Consider the following 19,316-nt stretch of genomic DNA (forward strand, 5'->3'; position numbering starts at 1 on the left):
AGAATCCAAACTGTGGTTTGTACATTTTTTCCCCCCTTCTGGAAAGATGTATAAATCCAGGCCATAAAATGCTCCCTGACACTTCTCCATGCATAAATGAGTTTTTCCTGAAGTATACACAGAATTTTTTGACTATAAATTTCCTATCACTCAATTCTATAAAATAGATTTGCACACATTAAGTGAACCATGGTACTTACACATACAGATCCATAGGAAACTCCTTCATCATGTGTGTTACAATAAACTCCACCATCAGGTCTGAGGGGAAAAGGAGAAAAATGAAATCAATCAGAATGAAATGCATTTCATGCCTTTGAGTTGGAAAAAAACCTCAGTATACCTTACACTCATGCTGAATGACAACCACTAACTGCATCTTTATTCACGTGCACTGAAATTTATTTTAAGTAAGGTAATTGATGCAACACTTTTCATTACCTGCCACTTGTAAAGTTTTGTTTGTTTTTTAAAGATTTTATTTATTTATCAGAGAGAGAGAGAGCACAAGCAGGGGGAGCGGCAGGCAGAGGGAGAAGCAGGATCCCTGCTGAGCAAGGAGCCCGACATGGGGCTCAATCCCAGGACTCCGGGATCATGACTTGAGCCGAAGGCAGCCGCTTAACCAACTGAGCCACCCAGGCATGCTGCCACTTGTAAAGTAACAAGGAAATTAGCTCATTCTCCTATTTCCAGAAGGATACCTTGACCTACCAATAAATTCAGGTACATAAGAGATTTCATTGCACAGATAATTTGTACCATGGCACTAATGCAAAATGCCAGATGGAAATCATACTCTGAGAATCGAGTGATGTGGCAAGCAGAGAAGAAATTATGGATCACATCCATGTAACACTCCATGTTAAGCTCTGAAGTTATGTCAGTCTATCTCTTCTCACAATCACGCTCAGTTTGACAGATATTGACTGAATGGTCTGTGGGGCTTTGGGTCAATAGAGGCTTATTATATAGTCTTAATTACTGTTTCTAAAATCAAGTAGCTTTAGGAACCAGGGCTGAATATCTAAATGAAATGGGATTAAGAGTTCAGATCACTCCCCTGAGGAAAACGCAGAATTCTGGGCAGACATAATCACATAAGATACAACCCCCTACTGTCAGCTCTGTCAGCCTCATCGCAGCTTAATTTACTCAGAGGAAGTTTTGTATTTCTGATCCGTGAACTTCAAGCCTCCTGGCCAGTTAACACATCAATTTGGACGAAGAAGGGAATGAATAATTTGAAATTTTCATCAGGAATAAGATACTTCACAAATTTAAATCATGTATCAGGCTTAGACTTAGCCATTTGTCTCCCTGGAAAGATCTTTTTCTTTAAACAAGAGAACCCTTTAATTGAGCATTCTGTTTGTTGGAGTTGCTTCACCAAACTAAGCAATAAACATGGTTTCTTAAACTAGAGAAGAAACATAACTAGTACCTTCTCTGAGGGAGAAGCACTGCAACCAGGATCTGTCCCTCATCTTAATCATGAAAATTTGTCTCAGAAAAATGCCAATTTTGATGAGACTCACCCAGTACTGCACATACTAAGGGACGGCAGGGAAGGTTCTTGTCCGCTGCCTTCTTCCTGTGTCTCATAGGCTTCACACAAAAAAGAAATGAAATAAGTAAACACCTGAATTGATATCCAATGGCTCATCATCACGTTTTTCATGCAAATAAAATCACTACTACAGAGATGCTACCTTTTCTTTCTTTTTCTAGTGATGGGGGTGGGGTGGGGCAGGGAGGACTTGTAAATGCTTCTTAGTTATCAATGCAGGCCTGTGACAAAAACACAATTCACAGCAAGACAACAGCCCCAAAGGGCACTGGAGCATACTACAATGGGAAAGCTGTTGTTTTTACTTTGATTTTATCTCTACAAGTGACATTACTAACAACAGAAGAGGTATACTGGTATTTTTCTTTGATAAAATAAAGAAAAAGAGAAGAAGGTAACTGTGTAGAGGCAGTAACAGTAGCAGTTGCAAAAAACAAAAGTAAGTTTCAAATATAAACCTCAATGTGATATTTTTGAACATACCTCCAAGTTTGAAGTAATTCCCTGATACCTTCATATTCTATTTCCCCTGCCTCTCAAATAAATAAAACAGCATCTGGTCTTAACTTAATAATCAAAGATCATACTACATTTTAAAAACAAAAGGCTTAGGCCTATCTCCTTGTTGAAATCTACATTATTGATACATTCTAATATTACTGCCATGTGGACATGGTTGTGGATCTTTCCATCCTCTCTTGAGTAAGAGCTCCATGACATGCAAAAAAAATCCCAACAGGCATGGGCCTGTTGAACAGCAGTTAAGCAAAAGTCCTTTAGTAAAACATTCCACCCACATTTGTTCTAAGTAGGATCAATCTCATCCTCCCCAATCCTGCCAACATACCAAAAATTTCCTCTAAGAAAAAACAAGAAACAAAAGTCACACCTACCATTCTGTGTAAGTTTACTCGAAAATTCATATTGTCGTCATGCAAAAATGCATTTGCATACTGATCCTAAAAAAACAGAAATATGGAGAAAAAGTAAGGAATGAGAGCTATACTTAGGAAACTCAGTTTATAATCTATCACACTTGCTACAAATCCTTGTACTTCAAGAACTACTTTCAAGGGGCGCCTGGGTGGCTCAGTCAGTTAAGCATCTGCCTTCGGCTCAGGTCATGATCCTGGAGTCCCAGGATTGAGCCCCGCATCTGGGTTCCTGCTCCATAGTGCTTGCTCTCTCTCACTCTCTCTCAAATAAATAAATAAAATCTTTAAAAAAAAAAGAAAGAAAAGAAAGGAAAAAACTACTTTCAAGGACCCGTTAAGAGGGCTAATGGGATAAGACTAGAGTCTTAATGTCGAACCCTACTTAATGAGATTTTAATTGGATATAATTTCCCAGTGTGTCTCTAACTGGTCAAAAATCTCTCAGCAAATTACAAACAATATAAAATTAAGGCACAGGACTTGAGGCAAATGCTGAGAAAAATCTGTTTTCCTATTCTCTCTTCCTTCCCATCTGCCCAAGGAGTCTGCTCCATTTGTGACAGCTTGAAGGTTTTCATCAGGGCGGCAGGATACATGTGCAGACTCCACATGAGGATCCACGATTAAGAAGAGAGGTCTGCACTGTGCTGGGAATGGGCTTGGCCCAGCAGGAGAAAACTGCTACACAGGCAGCATGGCAGGAGGCAAGACCCCATCTATCTCTGGCTTTGCTGAGGACTGATGGAAAATCAAAAACCTCTCACCCATGGATCGGTAATGAACATCCTTTGGCCCTTTCCCAACACCTTTTCTGAAGATCTGACATGCCTACAGACTCCAATTACTAGGAACTGTTACAATTTGTGAAAAACAACTCCTTTAAAGATTTTCTTAGAAAGATTTTTGAAAAGCAATTACACCAGGCCCACTGCTAATAAGCAGCTCTTCTATAACCAGCTACCCATAACCTGGTGAAAAGTAGGTCATCTTTTCACAGAGAACATAAAAAGGGAAAGAATGAGCGAGGTCTTTACTCCATGTGGACCACCTTTACTATTTTTCTTGAGAGAGAAAAGATCAAAATAAGGGATAGTAAAGGGGGAAGCTGAAGCGAAAATTTAGCTCTAAATTGACTCAAGTTCTTCCCATAACCAGGGATCTGCCTGAGTGACGCCATTTGGGCCCTGTGGTTTTTTACACCTGTGTTGCCACCAAGATTCAGGGTGAGTTCAGGCCTAATTAATCCAACCAAAAGAGGCTCCTGATAAAGCACCTCTTTTGTTCACTCTTGGGCTCTTACTCTTCACCAAACTACAATCAGCCCAACTTTACTCGGTTTCCAATTCCCCTCTTTCACTTTTCTATCCACCACCCCCCACAGGAAACTTGAGCTCCTTTTTTCATTTTGCTAAATGCAAAAGACCCAACATGAGCAGCTTCAAAGCAGTAGGAGTATTTCTTCTACAGAGGCTTAAATCTCGTATTTAAAACTCTTAAGAGCTCACATCTTCCAGTTCAAAATTATAGCAGTTAACATAAAACAATTCATTATTAATTCATCCAGTCAATACTAACTGAGGCTCTACTATGTGGTAGACATTGAGAACACACTGGTAAAGGAACAAAATACTTGCTATCAGAGCTTACACTCTAGTGGGAGGAGACAGACAATACAAAGAGGAAAGATTTTCTTTCCCAAGCTTTAGGATCCTAAAAGGAACAGGAGAAGGGCAGAAAAAGGATAGCACTCTGTAAGAGATTAGCTACTCTCTCAGAAGACTAGTGACACCTACCTCTGCAATACACGTAAGTATAATCAGACAGAGTTTGCCGCTGTGAAGCCGATGCTCATCTGTAAAGAAAAAATAGGGATGCCTGGGTGGCTAAGTCGGTGAAGCCTCTGCCTTCAGCTCAGGTCATGATCCCAGGGTCCTGGGATCCAGTCCCACATAGGGCTCCTTGCTCAGCAGGGAGCCTACTTCTCCCTCTGCCTGCCACTCCCCATGCTTGTGCTCTCTCTCTCTGATAAACAAATAAAAATTTAAAAAAAAAAGAAAAAAGAAACCCTTCCCACCATATCATCCAAATCATGTTTATATAGAGAATAAAGATGTGTATCATCACAAAGATCATTTCTACTTTCCCCCTCCCTACAAAATTCCTGAATAAAAAATCAAGAGTAATTCTTGCTATTCTACTAGGCAAAAGAATCCTCCAGAATATTTTTTAGAAAAATGGAGAGCTAACGACCTTCCTGAGAATCTAACTATGGTTCCTACTATCATGGCCCAAATCAGGGCCATGCCCTTTGCTTCCCTAAAAACGCTTTGCTTCTGAATAGTCAGGTCTATTCCCTTCCCCATCTCTTCCCATCTACCAGCTATACTTGATCTTAGCCAAAAGGCCACCATCTATAGCCACGTCCCACAAAACCTAGAAAGGTTTTATAACTGTTCATAGCAAACTGGCAGTGGAATCAGAAACAAACAAAAAACCAGGGGCCAGCCCCTGGCTTTCCTTATACTGTGCACACTACTTAGGACTGAGAAAGCTGTGAACGCTTCACCATATTTCTTTTCTTCCTGCCAAAGTTATTCACTCTACAAATATTTACTTAATACCTACTACATGGCAGGCACTTTGCTAGGTATTAGATATAGCACTGAACTGAACAAAGGTCCCTGGTCTCCCAGAACTCACATTCTAGTTATTAAAAAAGAAGGTAACCTCAGGAGCAGGGCTTTAAGCCCACACAAATGACCAAGAAAGAGCTACTCCATCACTGCCAATTACCGGAACCATCAAAGCTTATTTACTTCCCAGGATCTTTGTGGGTGATGGGTGAAATGGAGGCAAGAAGAGGGTCATACCAGCATATCCAAAATGGACAAATGATTATGATGCTTCAAATTAGCTTTGACAGGACCCAAACTGAAGTCCATTCTGAGAGAAGATCTATTAACAGATTACAGTGCTATATAGAAAGGAACTAATAGAATTCACCCTGACATTAACCTGCTACTTCCTCAAAGATAAAATCAACTAAAACCTGACAATTAGAAGGCATAATGGGAGTTGTAGGCCAGAAATACATTCACCTCTCCTCATAGACAGACAGTGCATATAGAATAATGATAATGATACTTCCTTGACATTCCCCAGAGCTTACATCAGGGCTCCTAGGCAGCCAGCAAAGAAATGCCCCTGCCTATGCAAAACTAGATTCATGAGACTCTTCTACCTACCTCTGGCCACAGAATTTCTCTGGCACTATCCTCCCTTTCCCCAAAAGCTGATGAGCAACTCCTATAAAAAAGCCTGCATGGGGCGCCTGGGTGGCTCAGTTGGTTAAGCGACTGCCTTCGGCTCAGGTCATAATCCTGGAGTCCCTGGATCGAGTCCCGCATCAGGCTTCCTGCTTGGCAGGGAGGCTGCTTCTCCCTCTGACCCTCCCCCCTCTCATGTGCTCTCTCTCATTCTCTCTCTCTCAAATAAATAAATAAAATCTTCAAAAAAAAAAAAAAAAAGCCTGCAGCTATCTCTCCACTTAAAAAAAAAATGTTTCTGAATATAAAAATAAGGCGTATTTCATTATAAACTTTTTTAAATTCAGAGACGCACAAAAGACAATAAAAACCAAGTTTAATCATCCCATCCAGATGTCCTGTTAAGATTTTGGTGAATCGACTTTAAAATTTATGCATAGGTATACATTACATTTTTTAAAATATTTTTGCCTAATGTCTATTTTAAAGATTGAGCAGATACTCCTCCAAGGTGACAACACCCGAGTCAGAAGAAAAAAAGGCTTTGAAAGCAGAGCTGACTGAATCAAGGGAATGATAAAATTCTGCAGACTGGATAAGAGAGGAACGACTGGGTAGGGGACACACAGGTAGCTTCAACATCATTAATATTTCTTCAGCTGAATGGTAGGTTCACATGTTCATTTTATATTACACTTTATAACTCATGCTATTTATTATACTTATTTAAAAACTTTATAATTTAATATTTATATATATTAGAAGTATCTTTTTATAGGTATCAAATGATAAATATATAATTAAGAAAAAGCTAATATCTGGGGCATGGGGACAGAGCAGAGCCAAGAAAAAGTTGCTTCTATTTGCTCCTAAAATCATAATGAAATCCTGTTAGTCAGGGCATGCAGAAGGTCAGGGGCTTAACAGCAAGACAGCTGGGCCAACATAGCCACCCAGGAGCCATTTTTTTCCCTCTCTGCACTCCCTCAGTCTCACAGGAGTCATTTTTGAAATTAATTCTTCATAGTACCTAACCCTACCCCTTGCCATATTTAGGCTGCCTGTCAGCAAAGACCTAACTGAGCCTGAGTTTAGAGACACAGCCTGAGACCGCCCATACTACAATTAATCTGCCCTCAATTTTGCCTTCCATTTTATGTATGACAAAGTGACCAGCACAAACAGCTTTATATGATCATTAAAGTTAGCAGTAAGTTCCAAGGGCCTCAATTCACTGTGTTATATCAAGCAAAGCTACAAGTTAACTTGCAGGGTCACATCTATACAGTCTCTCTCTTCTGTGGTTGCTGTGACATTTCTAGAGAAAGAAAGAGGTTACCCCCCTCCACAAAGGAGAAGCAAAAGCCTCAGGAAACACAGATACACAAGAGTCTTGCCATCCTCACCTATCAGATCTCACTTGCCAAGTCTCAGAGGTTCACCATCTCTGTAGCTCCCAATGGACTGAATTATATACTGGATAGAATCTGCTGGATTTCCTCCCAATCCCTTCTCACACCCAGCCCAAGTATTCCCCTTCCCTACCATCAATTAAAAGATCACAGAAAGATCATAAACAGGGGCGCCTGGGTGGCTCAGTTGGTTGAGCGACTGCCTTCGGCTCAGGTCATGATCCTGGAGTCCCGGGATTGAGTCCCACATCGGGCTCCCTGCTCGGCGGGGAGTCTGCTTCTCCCTCTGACCCTCCTCCCTCTCATGCTGTCTCTCATTCTCTCTCTCTCAAATAAATAAATAAAATCTTTAAAAAAAAAAAGAAAGATCATAAACAGATGAAGAACAGGAAACCAGAGACAATAAACTCAAACTTTTCCAACAACCAGTCCTCTCCCACTTCCATTCTGCATCTCTGGATGGGTACTGACACTTCTATTTTAAGTGTTAAGGAACACTGTCCCTCTTAATCTCACCTCTTCCTACTGTGGTTGGTACAACAGTCCAAGAATTCTCACAAGCTGATGCTTCCAGTTCTTGTCCTCAAAAGGGAATTCCCTGAAGTGTGCTAATCCCCCCACTTCCCACACAAAAGAGTTTGCATCTACTTACCAAAATCTGCTAAAATGACTTGCTAGTTTTTGTAGAGACCAATTTTTTTTCCTGTTCTATTTTTGAAGTACTACCCGTCCAGCTCCAGGTTTTCCCAACACCACCTAATTGCCATCTGGCAGTGAGAAATCACTGTTTTCCAGTAATCAGGACCATTGCCCTGTACAGGATGCCCCAGTGGTTCATCCTGTCCAAGCTTCAAAGTATTAATGCTGCTCCTTGATTCTAGCTAAGTAGCTGCTGCCATACCCCCTGCTTCCTGAGCCCCCAAAGTAGCATGACTTACCTTTGGTGTCCTGCATGACAATCGAGCTATACTTCAAGAAGGTTATCAGTAAATTACTGGTCTGTACATCTGCATCCAGTGGGAGTTCCACAGAACTTATAACTGGAATAGAACAGATGAAATGCACTTAGCCTACAACATATTCCATCTAACACTTCTACCTACATAGCCAATTTGCCAGCAGGCAAGGATATCACTAAATAAACTTTTTCACAAAAGAGGGAGGACCAAGTGCTTATCATAAAACCCTTAACTACTGTTCCTAGACCTCTAGAGCCCTTCCTACTCCCAAGATTAAGGCCAATACCCTTCTCATAATCTAGAAGGGCTAGTCTCCAGGAATAGTGCTTTCCTCCCAGCATCCTAAGAAGGGTCTTTTGATTCCACTTCTAGCCTCAAGTAACCCAAAAGTGTTCAGGGCCCTTCTGAAGGCACTCTGATTTGTACCTAAGGGAAAGATCTGTATTGAATATAAATTAGCCTTGCTTTGATGAGTCTCCTGCTTAAAATAAATGACAATTCATTCCTAATAAGGAGAAATCTTGCTCCGTTTTGAGAAAAAGCCTTTAGGCTGGAAATATCCAAGATGGAATGGAAAAAAGTTAAGGCAGAACTATATTCAAATTCTACTCCTTAATCCCTTCACCCCTGAAAGGGAACCTGAAAAAGAATACCAGACTGAAAACAGGTGGATATTACTGATTGGGACAGCTTGGAAACTGAGTTTTATTTACCCAACTGCTTGCTATTTCTAAAAGAAACTACCCCTTGTCCCCACTCTCTGTGCCACACTCCTAATAAACAATGAGGGACGAAACCAGGGCTGGGACCCACAAAGAACAGTCTTTTTATTTTTTTTTTTTCCCTCCACACCCAACATGGGGCTTGAACTCACGACCGACAGCCAGCCAGGAGCCCCCAGAACAGTCTTAATGTAGATTTTTCAAGCTTCTAAGACTTTAAATTAGACTTACACATCTTGTTAACTGTTTTTGCACTAGGACATAATATAAAAGCAAAAGGACTCATGCTGGCTCAGACAAGCTAGAGAATCTACAGCTTTCTGCTGTATTTTCACCTATAGAAGACTCACTTGAGTTTGGGATATTATTCATAATATGTATTCATAACCATAATGGATTCCTCTGGAGTTATTACGATGTATGCTGAGAACATTTATTAACAATGGGAAACATTTGCATATAATGGTTCCAAACACACAACAAGTACAACAAAAAGCCTTATGAGAAGAAATTAGCATGCCCAATCCTTGGCTGTTTTCCAACATTTCAGTCCCCCAAAACTAATAAAAGACAAATGTATTTTTATGTTGAAATACCAAAAGGTCTTAATTCATACTATGGGTTAATGACCTGAGACTACCAATTCAAACTCCAGCCTATTTTGAAGCTCAGAGCCCTTCCTTTGTCCAATACAAAGAGGCATCTAACCGGTAAGTGGAACTTTTTTCCTACTCACACACAGCAGTAACTGGAAAACTGTCTTATATAATACGTAGAAATATAGAAGTATATGTATTTTTAGTTTACCAGAAAGTCCTCTCATGCCAAGGCTGAGTTGTCAAATGTCAAGTCTGAGCTGAGAACAAATGTTACATCTAAACTGCTGGCTTTTAAAAATAATGGTTCCAGTGACATACCTTTAAATCTAACTGGGCCACTGAGCACCACTATACATAATTAAAAACCAAAACCTGGAAAAAAAGTTATAATGTTTAGGATCCCTATTGAAAAGAAATTAATCAGGGGAGAAAAAAAAGAATAAAACAGAAGAAATAGAATAAAATCCCTCACAAATTAAAATCTCCTTCCTAAAGAAGAGTTATTCCTTGATCTTTGGCTTCATAATTCTTCCTAGCAGCCTCTGTCAAGGGAGATAGTCATTTGAAAGTGGGCTGACTCCATCTTCCCACTAGAAAAAATAAAAGCTCACTAGTTGTAGGTAAGTAAGCACAAATCCTGCCATTGCATAATCAAGTGTGTGGGTGGAAGTGTTCACAATGAACAGTTTGAAAGGCAGTTCTCTGAAGCGTCCAAACCCCAACATCACATGGGACTCAGATATATAGATATATAGATATATAGATATATATGGCTTTTGATAGCCATGGTAACCAGGCAGGCTTCATCCTTAAAGAGAAAGAACTGTATTTCTATTGGATTTTTCAGTGACCTGAAAAAGCAGAGATAAATAGGCAGTCCTTACTACTTGCTCCTTCTCATTAAGATATTTTGGAATTTGACTTTCAGTTCTAAATGGATCCAATTTGCTACATAGACTTGAACATCAATGGCACCTCCCTGACTCGCTTCTGTACCAATATCACTTCCACTGCCTTCAAATGCTACTGCCACAGGGGCCAGACGAAAATGTCAAGGAGAAAGGGCAGACTGAAGAAGGTCACTTCACAGACAGAGAGAGGCACAGAAAAAGGATCCAAGTTAGATTTCCTCTACATCTTTACCCAAAATTCAGTCAACATTTTAGGCAAAACATCAAGTACTAACAAAGATTATTCTTAGGTTAATATACTCTATCAAACACAGTTAGATGACAAACTTCACTGGGGAAAATTCGTAATTTCTTTCCTGTTATCTTTTTCTTAAGTCCCAGCCATAAAATTTATAAAGTAGAAATTCTGTGTGGGTGGGTAGGTGTGTTTCAGAGGGAGAAGTCTTAAATACCAAATTCTCAATTACAATACACTCAAAGCTTACTGTTTTCCCACTGCAAGTGCTGGCAGATACATACCAGTGAGTAAAATCCCAGGTTCACTTTCTCTTCCAAGTATTCAACAAATATTTATTAAGCAGTGACCATGCCAGGCACTACGCTGGACAGACAGGAGTGAACAAAACAGACATGGTCCTTGCCCTGACCCGTGTCCTGGTTCTTAGTCTCAATTGTCACTAACATGAGGTGATCCACTTATTTCTCTGGCCTCAATTCCCTCATCTGGGCAATGGTAACATGAGATAATATTACTATCTTATTTTTATTTCAGAGAGATATTCATAAAATATCTCATCAGAGCCTCACAAGTACCCTGAGAGTTTGGCAGGAAAGGCATTACTGACCTCAGAGGTCCCTTTCAGATCTAGCACCCCATGATTCTACAACCATTCCCTGAGGACAAGTTAGAGTTATGTAGCTTCTTACACAGGAAAAACACTTGACTTTCTTTTCCCAAGCTTCCTTTGGAGCTTTAGAAGTCCTGAAGGATAGCACCTCAGAACAATTTCTTAGCTGAAAGAATCAACAGCTGTGTTCTTTGTTCAACACAGCTATGCTCACCCTGAAAGATTCAAGATCATATTAGTCAAGAAAACAAGAGGTGGTGGGCTTACCATCAGAGGAGGGCGGCGTGGTCCCAAGTGGTGTGGCTGGGGTTGTAGGAGCAGGACTGACAGGGGTTGTCACCAAGCCCATTTCCGGATGACTCTGAAAGAGAACAGAAGCAGGCAAGAAAAGACATAACCCAGTTCTGAGTATCCTCTCCATAATATCCTTTCTGGTATTCCTGGCCTCATAATTAGATGGAATGCTCACTAAGGAGGGACTGCTTCTACACTGAGTTCCCTTGAGAACCTGATTCCTGTTGATGCTTACTAACCTCTAATAAGAAGCTCTGTGGGCTAGTTTTTTTAAGCCAGTAAGTTTCCATTACATAAGTTTTTCTGCAGAACCATGTAAATAAAAAACTGGGGTAAACAAATACATGAGATTATTCTACCAAAAAAAGGGCATCTGCAGTCCTATCTGAACCTGGGCAAGGACTACTCTCATCAGATCAACCTAAAACACATCTATAGACTGTTCTGATGACCACACAGTTGACTAGTAAGTACAGGCAAGGCAAGTGGATAAGAAGTGCTATAAAAAGAGCTATGCAGACAGCAGCCTCCCTATTCCACAACCAACAAGAGTACGTAGGGTGGAAGCAGAGACATGGGGGAGACATCCACTGGGACCAAAACAGACAACTCCTCTGTTCCTGACCTTCCTTAGCCATCTCTGTCACATCAGCTCTTAAGAATTAAGCTGAGGGGCGCCTGGGTGTCTCAGTTGGTTGGGCGACTGCCTTCGGCTCCGGTCATGATCCCAGGGTCCTAGGATCAAGCCCCGCATCGGGCTCCCTGCTCAGCAGGAAGCCTGCTTCTCCCTCTCCCACTCCCCCTGCTGTGTTCCTGCTCTCGCTTTCTCTCTGTCAATTAAATAAATAAAATCTTAAAAAAAAAAAAAAGAATTAAGCTGAGTGGTGGCTACTCCCTTCTCTTCCCCAACAGCTTTCTCAGCCTTTTAACTCTTCCCCTCCTTTAAAATCAGCTACAGAATCCAGAGAGCAGACAAACAGAATGAGAATAGTGGATAAAATCTCTCATGTTCTCAGTCTTGATAAATAAGTGTCCTCCTAGGCAGACCCTAAACAAGCACACTGCCTTTTAAGCATGACCTCATTTTTTTGTTAAAACTCAGTGATTCCATACACAACTGCCCTTAGAGAAAAAAGCATAAGCAAATGTTCTTTTAAAAGAAACCTACATACATATTTTAAACCGTCTGACTTTAAGATAAAAACACTTTATCAATCTTTAAAGACGGCTTTCATGGACAGCACTTGAGTTCTCAACCTGTGCTAATCCCCTTCTCTACCAACTACTCAGGATATCCCAAGCTGGGCAAGTGACCCAGCACTCGGTATTCTAGGACTTTCTGCTTTCAATATTTGTAGATCATTCTGTTGTTGTTGTTAACAGCTAGCCTCATGTTAGACAAGATATTTTTTACTTTTCTTCTCTGGAAATTAGTGAAATAATAAGACAAGTGATTTGGCCTATTTTATCTCTAGTTGTAATTCCACAGTGGTTTAGAAAGCAGAAAGTCTGACATAAAAATCCATATGGGCAGATAATACCAAGGGACTGCCAGTGAGCAAAATGAAATAATCTCCACTCAAAATAATCTCCATTCATTTGGGTTAAGAGAATTGGGCAACTGGGCAAAAGAATAGTAAACTGGTCAAAGCCATTACTTTGCATGTTATCAGACCCACTTCAGCACCAGATGGAAACATACATATCTGAGGACAGCCTGCCGCAAAGACAACTGATGCACCTCTGGTGCTACCACTTACCACTACAAACCAAGATCTAAATAGGCACAGCCAGATAGGGTTCTCAGTGGAGTCAATCTGTATGAAATTCAGGGAGAAGCACTGGAGTTTTTAACATAACCAACCTGGGCTAACACTGTGATGAAGTTACGATTTAAATGAACAGCTTCATAAAGTGCCAGAAGGATGGCCTCATTGGTTCTAAAGAAGAAAAGAGAACAAATTGGAGAGGCTCTTATAGTGGAAGTGGAACAGTATGACCATCAAGATACAATTTCACCCAGCTCCTCATTATCAGTCCCTTTGCATTTCTAATGCTCCCTTTATTTCGTTGTTGGGTTTATATAAAGGGTATATACGGAAGGAGTCAGGGCCTTAACTTAATTCCTTAGAACTAGTTCTTATCTACTTCATCCCCTATTTTCCCTCTCACTTTTCCACCCCAATCTAGTTAAGTCCTTAACTGGCTCAGACACCCAGCCCTCTTGCATTTCAGTCCAGAGACAGCTGGGAACCATTTATCGGCTTCTCAGGGCTCAACAGACATGACCAAAGTAGTGGTTTCTAAGGGTCCATTCTTGTTTAAAACCCAAGAAACATTTGATAAGTCACCATAAAAGTTTGAATCTGTAAAAGATTAGCAAGAGGTAACGTTTCACACTCATATCCAGCCAGAGAGCTCACACTAAAGTTCAAGTCACTGCACAAGAATTCCAAGCACTTACTGTACTGAGATTTTCTCATGGGCATCTGCTATGAACATGCTGCCCACCTGTGGAAGAAAAGAGGCATTGCAGACTTATAGCAGGGAAATGTGAGAGGAGCTCTGTGCTTACGCGAAGCATTTGATCAGTGAAAAAATAAGTGGCGTGCAGACTGAGGGAACGTGGAACTATGGCCCACCAGTCATACAGACCAAAACCAGCTCACTTTCAAGATCTTCAAATAATCACAAGTAATAAAATATTGAAATAACGAGAAATCCACTGAATTGTCTTTCCATAAAGGGCCTTAAAAAAGAATAATCGGGGGACGCCTGGGTGGTGCAGTCAGTTAAGCGTCTGCCTTCAGCTCAGGTCAGGATCCCAGGGTCCTGGGACCAAGTCCCACATCAGGCTCCTTGCTCAGCAGGGAGCCTGCTTCTCCCTCTGCCTGCCGCTCCCCCTGCTTGTGCTCTCCCTCTCTCACAATAAAATCTTTAAAAAAAAAAAAAAATCAGGGGACTCCTGGGTGGCTCAGTCAGTTAAGCATCTGCCTTTGGCTCAGGTCATGATCCCAGTGTCCTGGGACTTAGAGTCCTGCATCGGGCTCCTTGCTCAGCAGGGAGCCTGCTTCTCCCTCTGCCTGCCCCTCTCCCTGCTCATGCCCGCTCTCTCTCTGACAAATAAAATCTTTAAAAAAAAGAACAATCAGGACTTTTGTCCAGCTCTCCTTTTCAATGTATAAGTTTAGTAATCACTGACAGCAAATAAATGTTAACCTAGACCTCCTCATCACTCAGCATCTTTCTTAAAAGTTGCTTACTTAAAGTCAGAAACTAATTCATGAAGAGTACCACAGAAAGCACACTGATTCCATATCCAACATAAGCTGTCTTCAGAGGAATATTTGAGTTTCAGACCAGAAATGTCTATGGAGACCCACTGTCCATCTTTAACAAAATCTTTAGTTTGTGTCATAGGCAGGGGAGCCACATAAGTAAACGGAGTAGGTTGCCTCCAGTATGTGTGATGTCAGAGGCACTGAGAAAGATGCCCATCCCTCTAAAAATACCTTTCCTTCTGCCTACTGATGTCCCAAACTATGCAGCTGGAACTTCCTTTCTTTAGTACAAAACTTTTTCTTCCTGGCTAAAAGGCAAGGATCCCTGGAGCAGTAATAGTATATCCAATTCATTTAACCAAATACCAACACAGCACTCATATTGCTCTGAACTCTGACTTTACTCATTTATGCTTCAGAGTTAAAGAGCTCAGCAAATCCTTTTCTCAGAGTAAGCTCTGAGAAAGAAGGGAAGACCTAAGCACTGGGGAGAATAATTGCCTTTCTCGGGGGTAGAGGGATAGCTGTTTTTTTGCAATGAACTCAAAAACTGTCTTGCCCTACAGCTGATTACTTGAATACTAATGTCCAAGAAAAAAGACTTTCTGAATCTGCCCAGATTCTAAGACCTACTAGATTCATCTCTTAAAAATTAGTCAGTCCCAGGGGCGCCTGGGTGGCTCAGTTGTTAAGCATCTGCCTTCGGCTCAGGTCATGATCCCAGGGTCCTGGGATCGAGCCCCGCATCGGGCTCCCTGCTCCGTGGGGAGCCTGCTTCTCCCTCTCCAACTCCCCCTGCTTGTGTTCTCTCGCTGTGTCTCTCTCTCAAATAAATAAAATCTTTAAAAAAAACAAAAAATTAGTCCCAGGTTACCTGGCCCAAAATGTCTACGGTGTCAAGGTTGAGAAACCTTGTTCAGAAGTCTTGCAAACTGGACCAATAGCTTTCCTCAACTACGGACCTCTCAGTCCATTAAATCTTTAGAGGAGTAGCTCAAATCCTTTGCATCAATCCCTTGACTCCAGGACCAGCTATGAGGAATCAAGTGGCCATAGCAGACAGCCAAGGAGCACTCGGGTCTACACTCAGATCTAAATTCTCCTACCTAGTCAATCAATATTCTGCAGGGTCAATCCTCAAACACAGCTAGCTCTTCAGGAGACAAAAGTCTGACTTAATATGTATGCTTTTTTAGCCTTTAAAAAACTGAATTAATTAATTTGAAAAAATCAGTCCCAGAGCAATCAGAGCTCTCCTCTCCCTATCTCACTTGGGTTTGGAAATCAATAAAAGAGAGCTCTCAAAAAAATCTGCTCTGAGACACTCTCCCCTCATCATGCCATCATCTCAAACATTTGAACTTCTGAGTCCAAATTTGTCTACCCCTACAGACCTCTTACATTCCTAGCAGGACAGAAAAAACAAGTTGGACTTACCATATTTGTTAAAGCAGAGAAAAAACCACTCTGGTGTTCTTCTTCCTTGTCTTTATACTGCCTGAACAAAAATAACTAAATTCAACTTTAGTATTACTTATCAAGTATGTCTTTGTCCTTGGCATTCTAGGTAATCAGGGCAGGGCACTCAGAGAATTCACTGACTCCAGAAAACAAAAGCATTATGACAATCTAGCCACAGCAGTTTCCCCTGCAAGCTAAGAGACACACATCTGCTCTTGAGGCAGCGTGTATCAAAATGCCTGGCTACTTTGGGAAAGACTCCGAACAGCAAGCTGCAAACGTGTGAAACTGCTCTAACATATGGCTGATCCAGTTATTTCCCAAACAGACTATTACTTGAAAAGTGTAACAGTGAAATTACTTTCAGACTGTAACAGTGAAAATCTTGTTTGTTTTTGAAGGAAGAGGAGGGAAATCTGTGAGCTAAACTATTTGTGGAGATGGGGCAGATTTGAAATTCCATATCCAATTGTGTGTGAGCAAAGTCTGAAGAAATGCAAGCAAGATAATGCCTGGCCCTTGCCAGGATTAGGAACACTTCTGGTTTCCATTCACTGAATACCAGATACCTTCCTCATCCAAAACAAGAGGGAAAGCAAGCATTGATGAAGAGAGACCCAGAAAAGACAGGGACTCAGGGAAGTGGCAGTCGATTCCTGATGAAAAAGAAGCATCCATCAAACTAGAGCTAATTCAGTATGTTTTTTCTTTTTATTTATTTTTAAGTGTACAAAATGTGGTGCTTCCCAACTTTTTTTTTACAGAGAAAATTGTATTTGTAGGATACATGGGGCTAAATGGAAGAGCCTGCTTGTGGCTGGAAAACTAGTTAAAATGTTCTGCAATAAAATACCAAAGGTTGCAAAAGAATGTGCCTAACTGCTTAAAGAAAAGATGGACACTAAGCTGGTGGCTACTTTCCCCTTGGTCTTAGACACAACCCCTGCTAAGACCATCAAGCTGAGCTAGAGCAAATACATCTGCCAGAAGCTAAACCTAAGAATACCTTTTTAGGATAGGTAAGGGAAGTTCACCCAAGCACTGGAGCAAATCTGTTTTCTACTCAACAGTGGACTTACCTGTTGTACTCAGATAAAGCCTGAGCAATCACAAGCCCCATTCCCTAGAAAGAAAAAAGCACAGATGAAATAAGGGGCTGGTGGCAATGCCAGGCCAGGAAAAACACTAATTACAGCCCTACGGTCCAGATTTTCCTGATCTATCTTAATGTCACTTAACAGAGTAACAAGGTTGGGGAGGGGTGAAACGGACCAGCCCAGATCACTGACAATTTCACTGGGATCATTTTTACCTCAAAAGAGAAGACTAAGTTAGAATCTTCAAACAAAAAGCTCTCATATGTCTCTAAAACAGTCACAATAAGAGTGACAGTTAGTCTCACACTAAATGAAGGCATAGAGACAAACCACTCTTTCAGGCCACAGGAAAACAGGAGGATAACAGGAAGAAGCATCCAATAAATGTGAAAGTGACTTATCAACTTCCCCTTTAGAACCTGCTAAACATGACACAAAGATCAATTCAGGCCACGAGGATGAATCATGTATGCTTTTTTTTCATAAGTGAAATTAGAAAAATGAAGAGGGCAAGATGCCAGACACCTGGCCATCTTCTTCCTCCCTTAGTCAGAGATCAGATATTATTTCCCAAACTTTCAAGGACATATGTAGCAGGTATATAGATCATCTTCCATCTTCCAGCTTCACCAAGTCAGGCTGTAAATGCCATCTGGCTAGTTCTATAAGAAGGGATCTCCCACCGGTTAGTCATACAAGCCTTGCTTTGTTGTTTTGTTTTTGTTTTTTTTAATTTCAACTTTATTGAGGTATAACTGACATACAAAATTGTAAGATATTTTAAGTGTACATCATGCTGATTTGATATATCATCTAAGCCTTCTTATTCTTGGGAATGTAACTTATTGACTCTGTAGAATCATCAACCTCAGCACACTATAACATGAAATATAACCATTTCATGATGATTAGCCAACAAATGTCCCCTCAAACCTTCCTTCCATGACAAGAAGATAAAATACAATAAGACAGTCACACTGATGCTCTAAAATGAAATACCGATTCCCTCTTTATAGCCAGATGAAATTAACACAACAGCTCTCTACTCTCTGTTCTAAATATCCACTGAAGGGCGCCTGGGTGGCTCAGATGGTTAAGCGTCTGCCTTCGGCTCAGGTCATGATCCCAGGGTCCTGGGATCGAGTCCTGCATCGGGCTCTCTGCTCCTTGGGAGCCTGCTTCTCCCTCTGCCTCTCTCTCTCTGTCTCTCATGAATAAATAAATAAAAAAAAATCTTTAAAAAAATAAATAAATAAATAAATATCCACTGAAAGTAAGGCCACCAAAAGCAAGTAATTAAAACAATACCCAAGGATCCATATACTCACATTGAGCGTAGCCTCATCATCCACAATAGACAACTTCACAATATAAGGATTCACAGACTGTTAAAGAAGAGACTCAAGATGAGTGTGACTTAGTTAAGAACCCATTAGCTATTTAACAAAGCGTTAACAAAAATGCTTTCTCTGTGGTGATGCTCCTAATACCCAGATCCAACCCACCCTGCCAGCTAACTCCCCCATTTCCAGCAACTCTCTCAGTGTGCATAGGCAATCACCAAACACACACACACACACACCAGTTCTGTTCTACTTGCATTTTCCTCTAGGCTGGATCAGCCCAGGCCTGTGTCTGCTACTTTTCCCATCTTTCCATCTTATTTATTTCTAAGAAGTGAACACTCCACAAAATTCACTTTGTCCTATCCTGCCAATAATCTGAGTCCATAGGGACAGCAGTCTTGGGAGGAACATAAAAGCTTCTTTGCCATAAGGCACAAATTTATAAGTTGCTAACTTACAGTCTCATCCCAAAGGCTCCCTAACCATTCCAAGAACTATATGCAAGGACTGATTCACCCACCCGTAAAACAAAGCCACCTTGGGGGTGGAAAGTGGCAGCTGCTTAACAGCCAGAGAGGCCATTTATGGATCTAATACCCAAATAACACTGCAGGG

General features: G+C 41.0%; 1 protein-coding gene across 3 annotated transcripts in view; it reads right to left on the reverse strand.

Moving 5' to 3' along the window:
- The window catches only part of ARMH3 (armadillo like helical domain containing 3), a 181,025-nt gene that overhangs the window by 132,020 nt on the left and 29,689 nt on the right, over positions 1 to 19,316 (reverse strand). For all 3 annotated transcript variants that reach the window (XM_064595201.1, XM_045878674.3, XM_064595200.1), the window contains exons 9-19: positions 18,684 to 18,740; positions 17,338 to 17,381; positions 16,235 to 16,295; positions 13,981 to 14,027; positions 13,381 to 13,456; positions 11,490 to 11,583; positions 8,122 to 8,223; positions 4,299 to 4,357; positions 2,464 to 2,529; positions 1,539 to 1,608; positions 201 to 261 (exon numbers count right to left, since the gene is read on the reverse strand). In XM_064595201.1, the coding sequence (XP_064451271.1) occupies positions 201 to 261; positions 1,539 to 1,608; positions 2,464 to 2,529; positions 4,299 to 4,357; positions 8,122 to 8,223; positions 11,490 to 11,583; positions 13,381 to 13,456; positions 13,981 to 14,027; positions 16,235 to 16,295; positions 17,338 to 17,381; positions 18,684 to 18,740 (737 nt within the window). The remainder of the gene's footprint in view (positions 1 to 200; positions 262 to 1,538; positions 1,609 to 2,463; positions 2,530 to 4,298; positions 4,358 to 8,121; positions 8,224 to 11,489; positions 11,584 to 13,380; positions 13,457 to 13,980; positions 14,028 to 16,234; positions 16,296 to 17,337; positions 17,382 to 18,683; positions 18,741 to 19,316) is intronic.

This window comes from Mirounga angustirostris, unplaced genomic scaffold (assembly GCF_029215605.1).
Source record: "Mirounga angustirostris isolate CCGP_5_RB_7025 unplaced genomic scaffold, mMirAng1.0.hap1 SCAF_6, whole genome shotgun sequence".
Taxonomy (NCBI): domain Eukaryota; kingdom Metazoa; phylum Chordata; class Mammalia; order Carnivora; family Phocidae; genus Mirounga; species Mirounga angustirostris.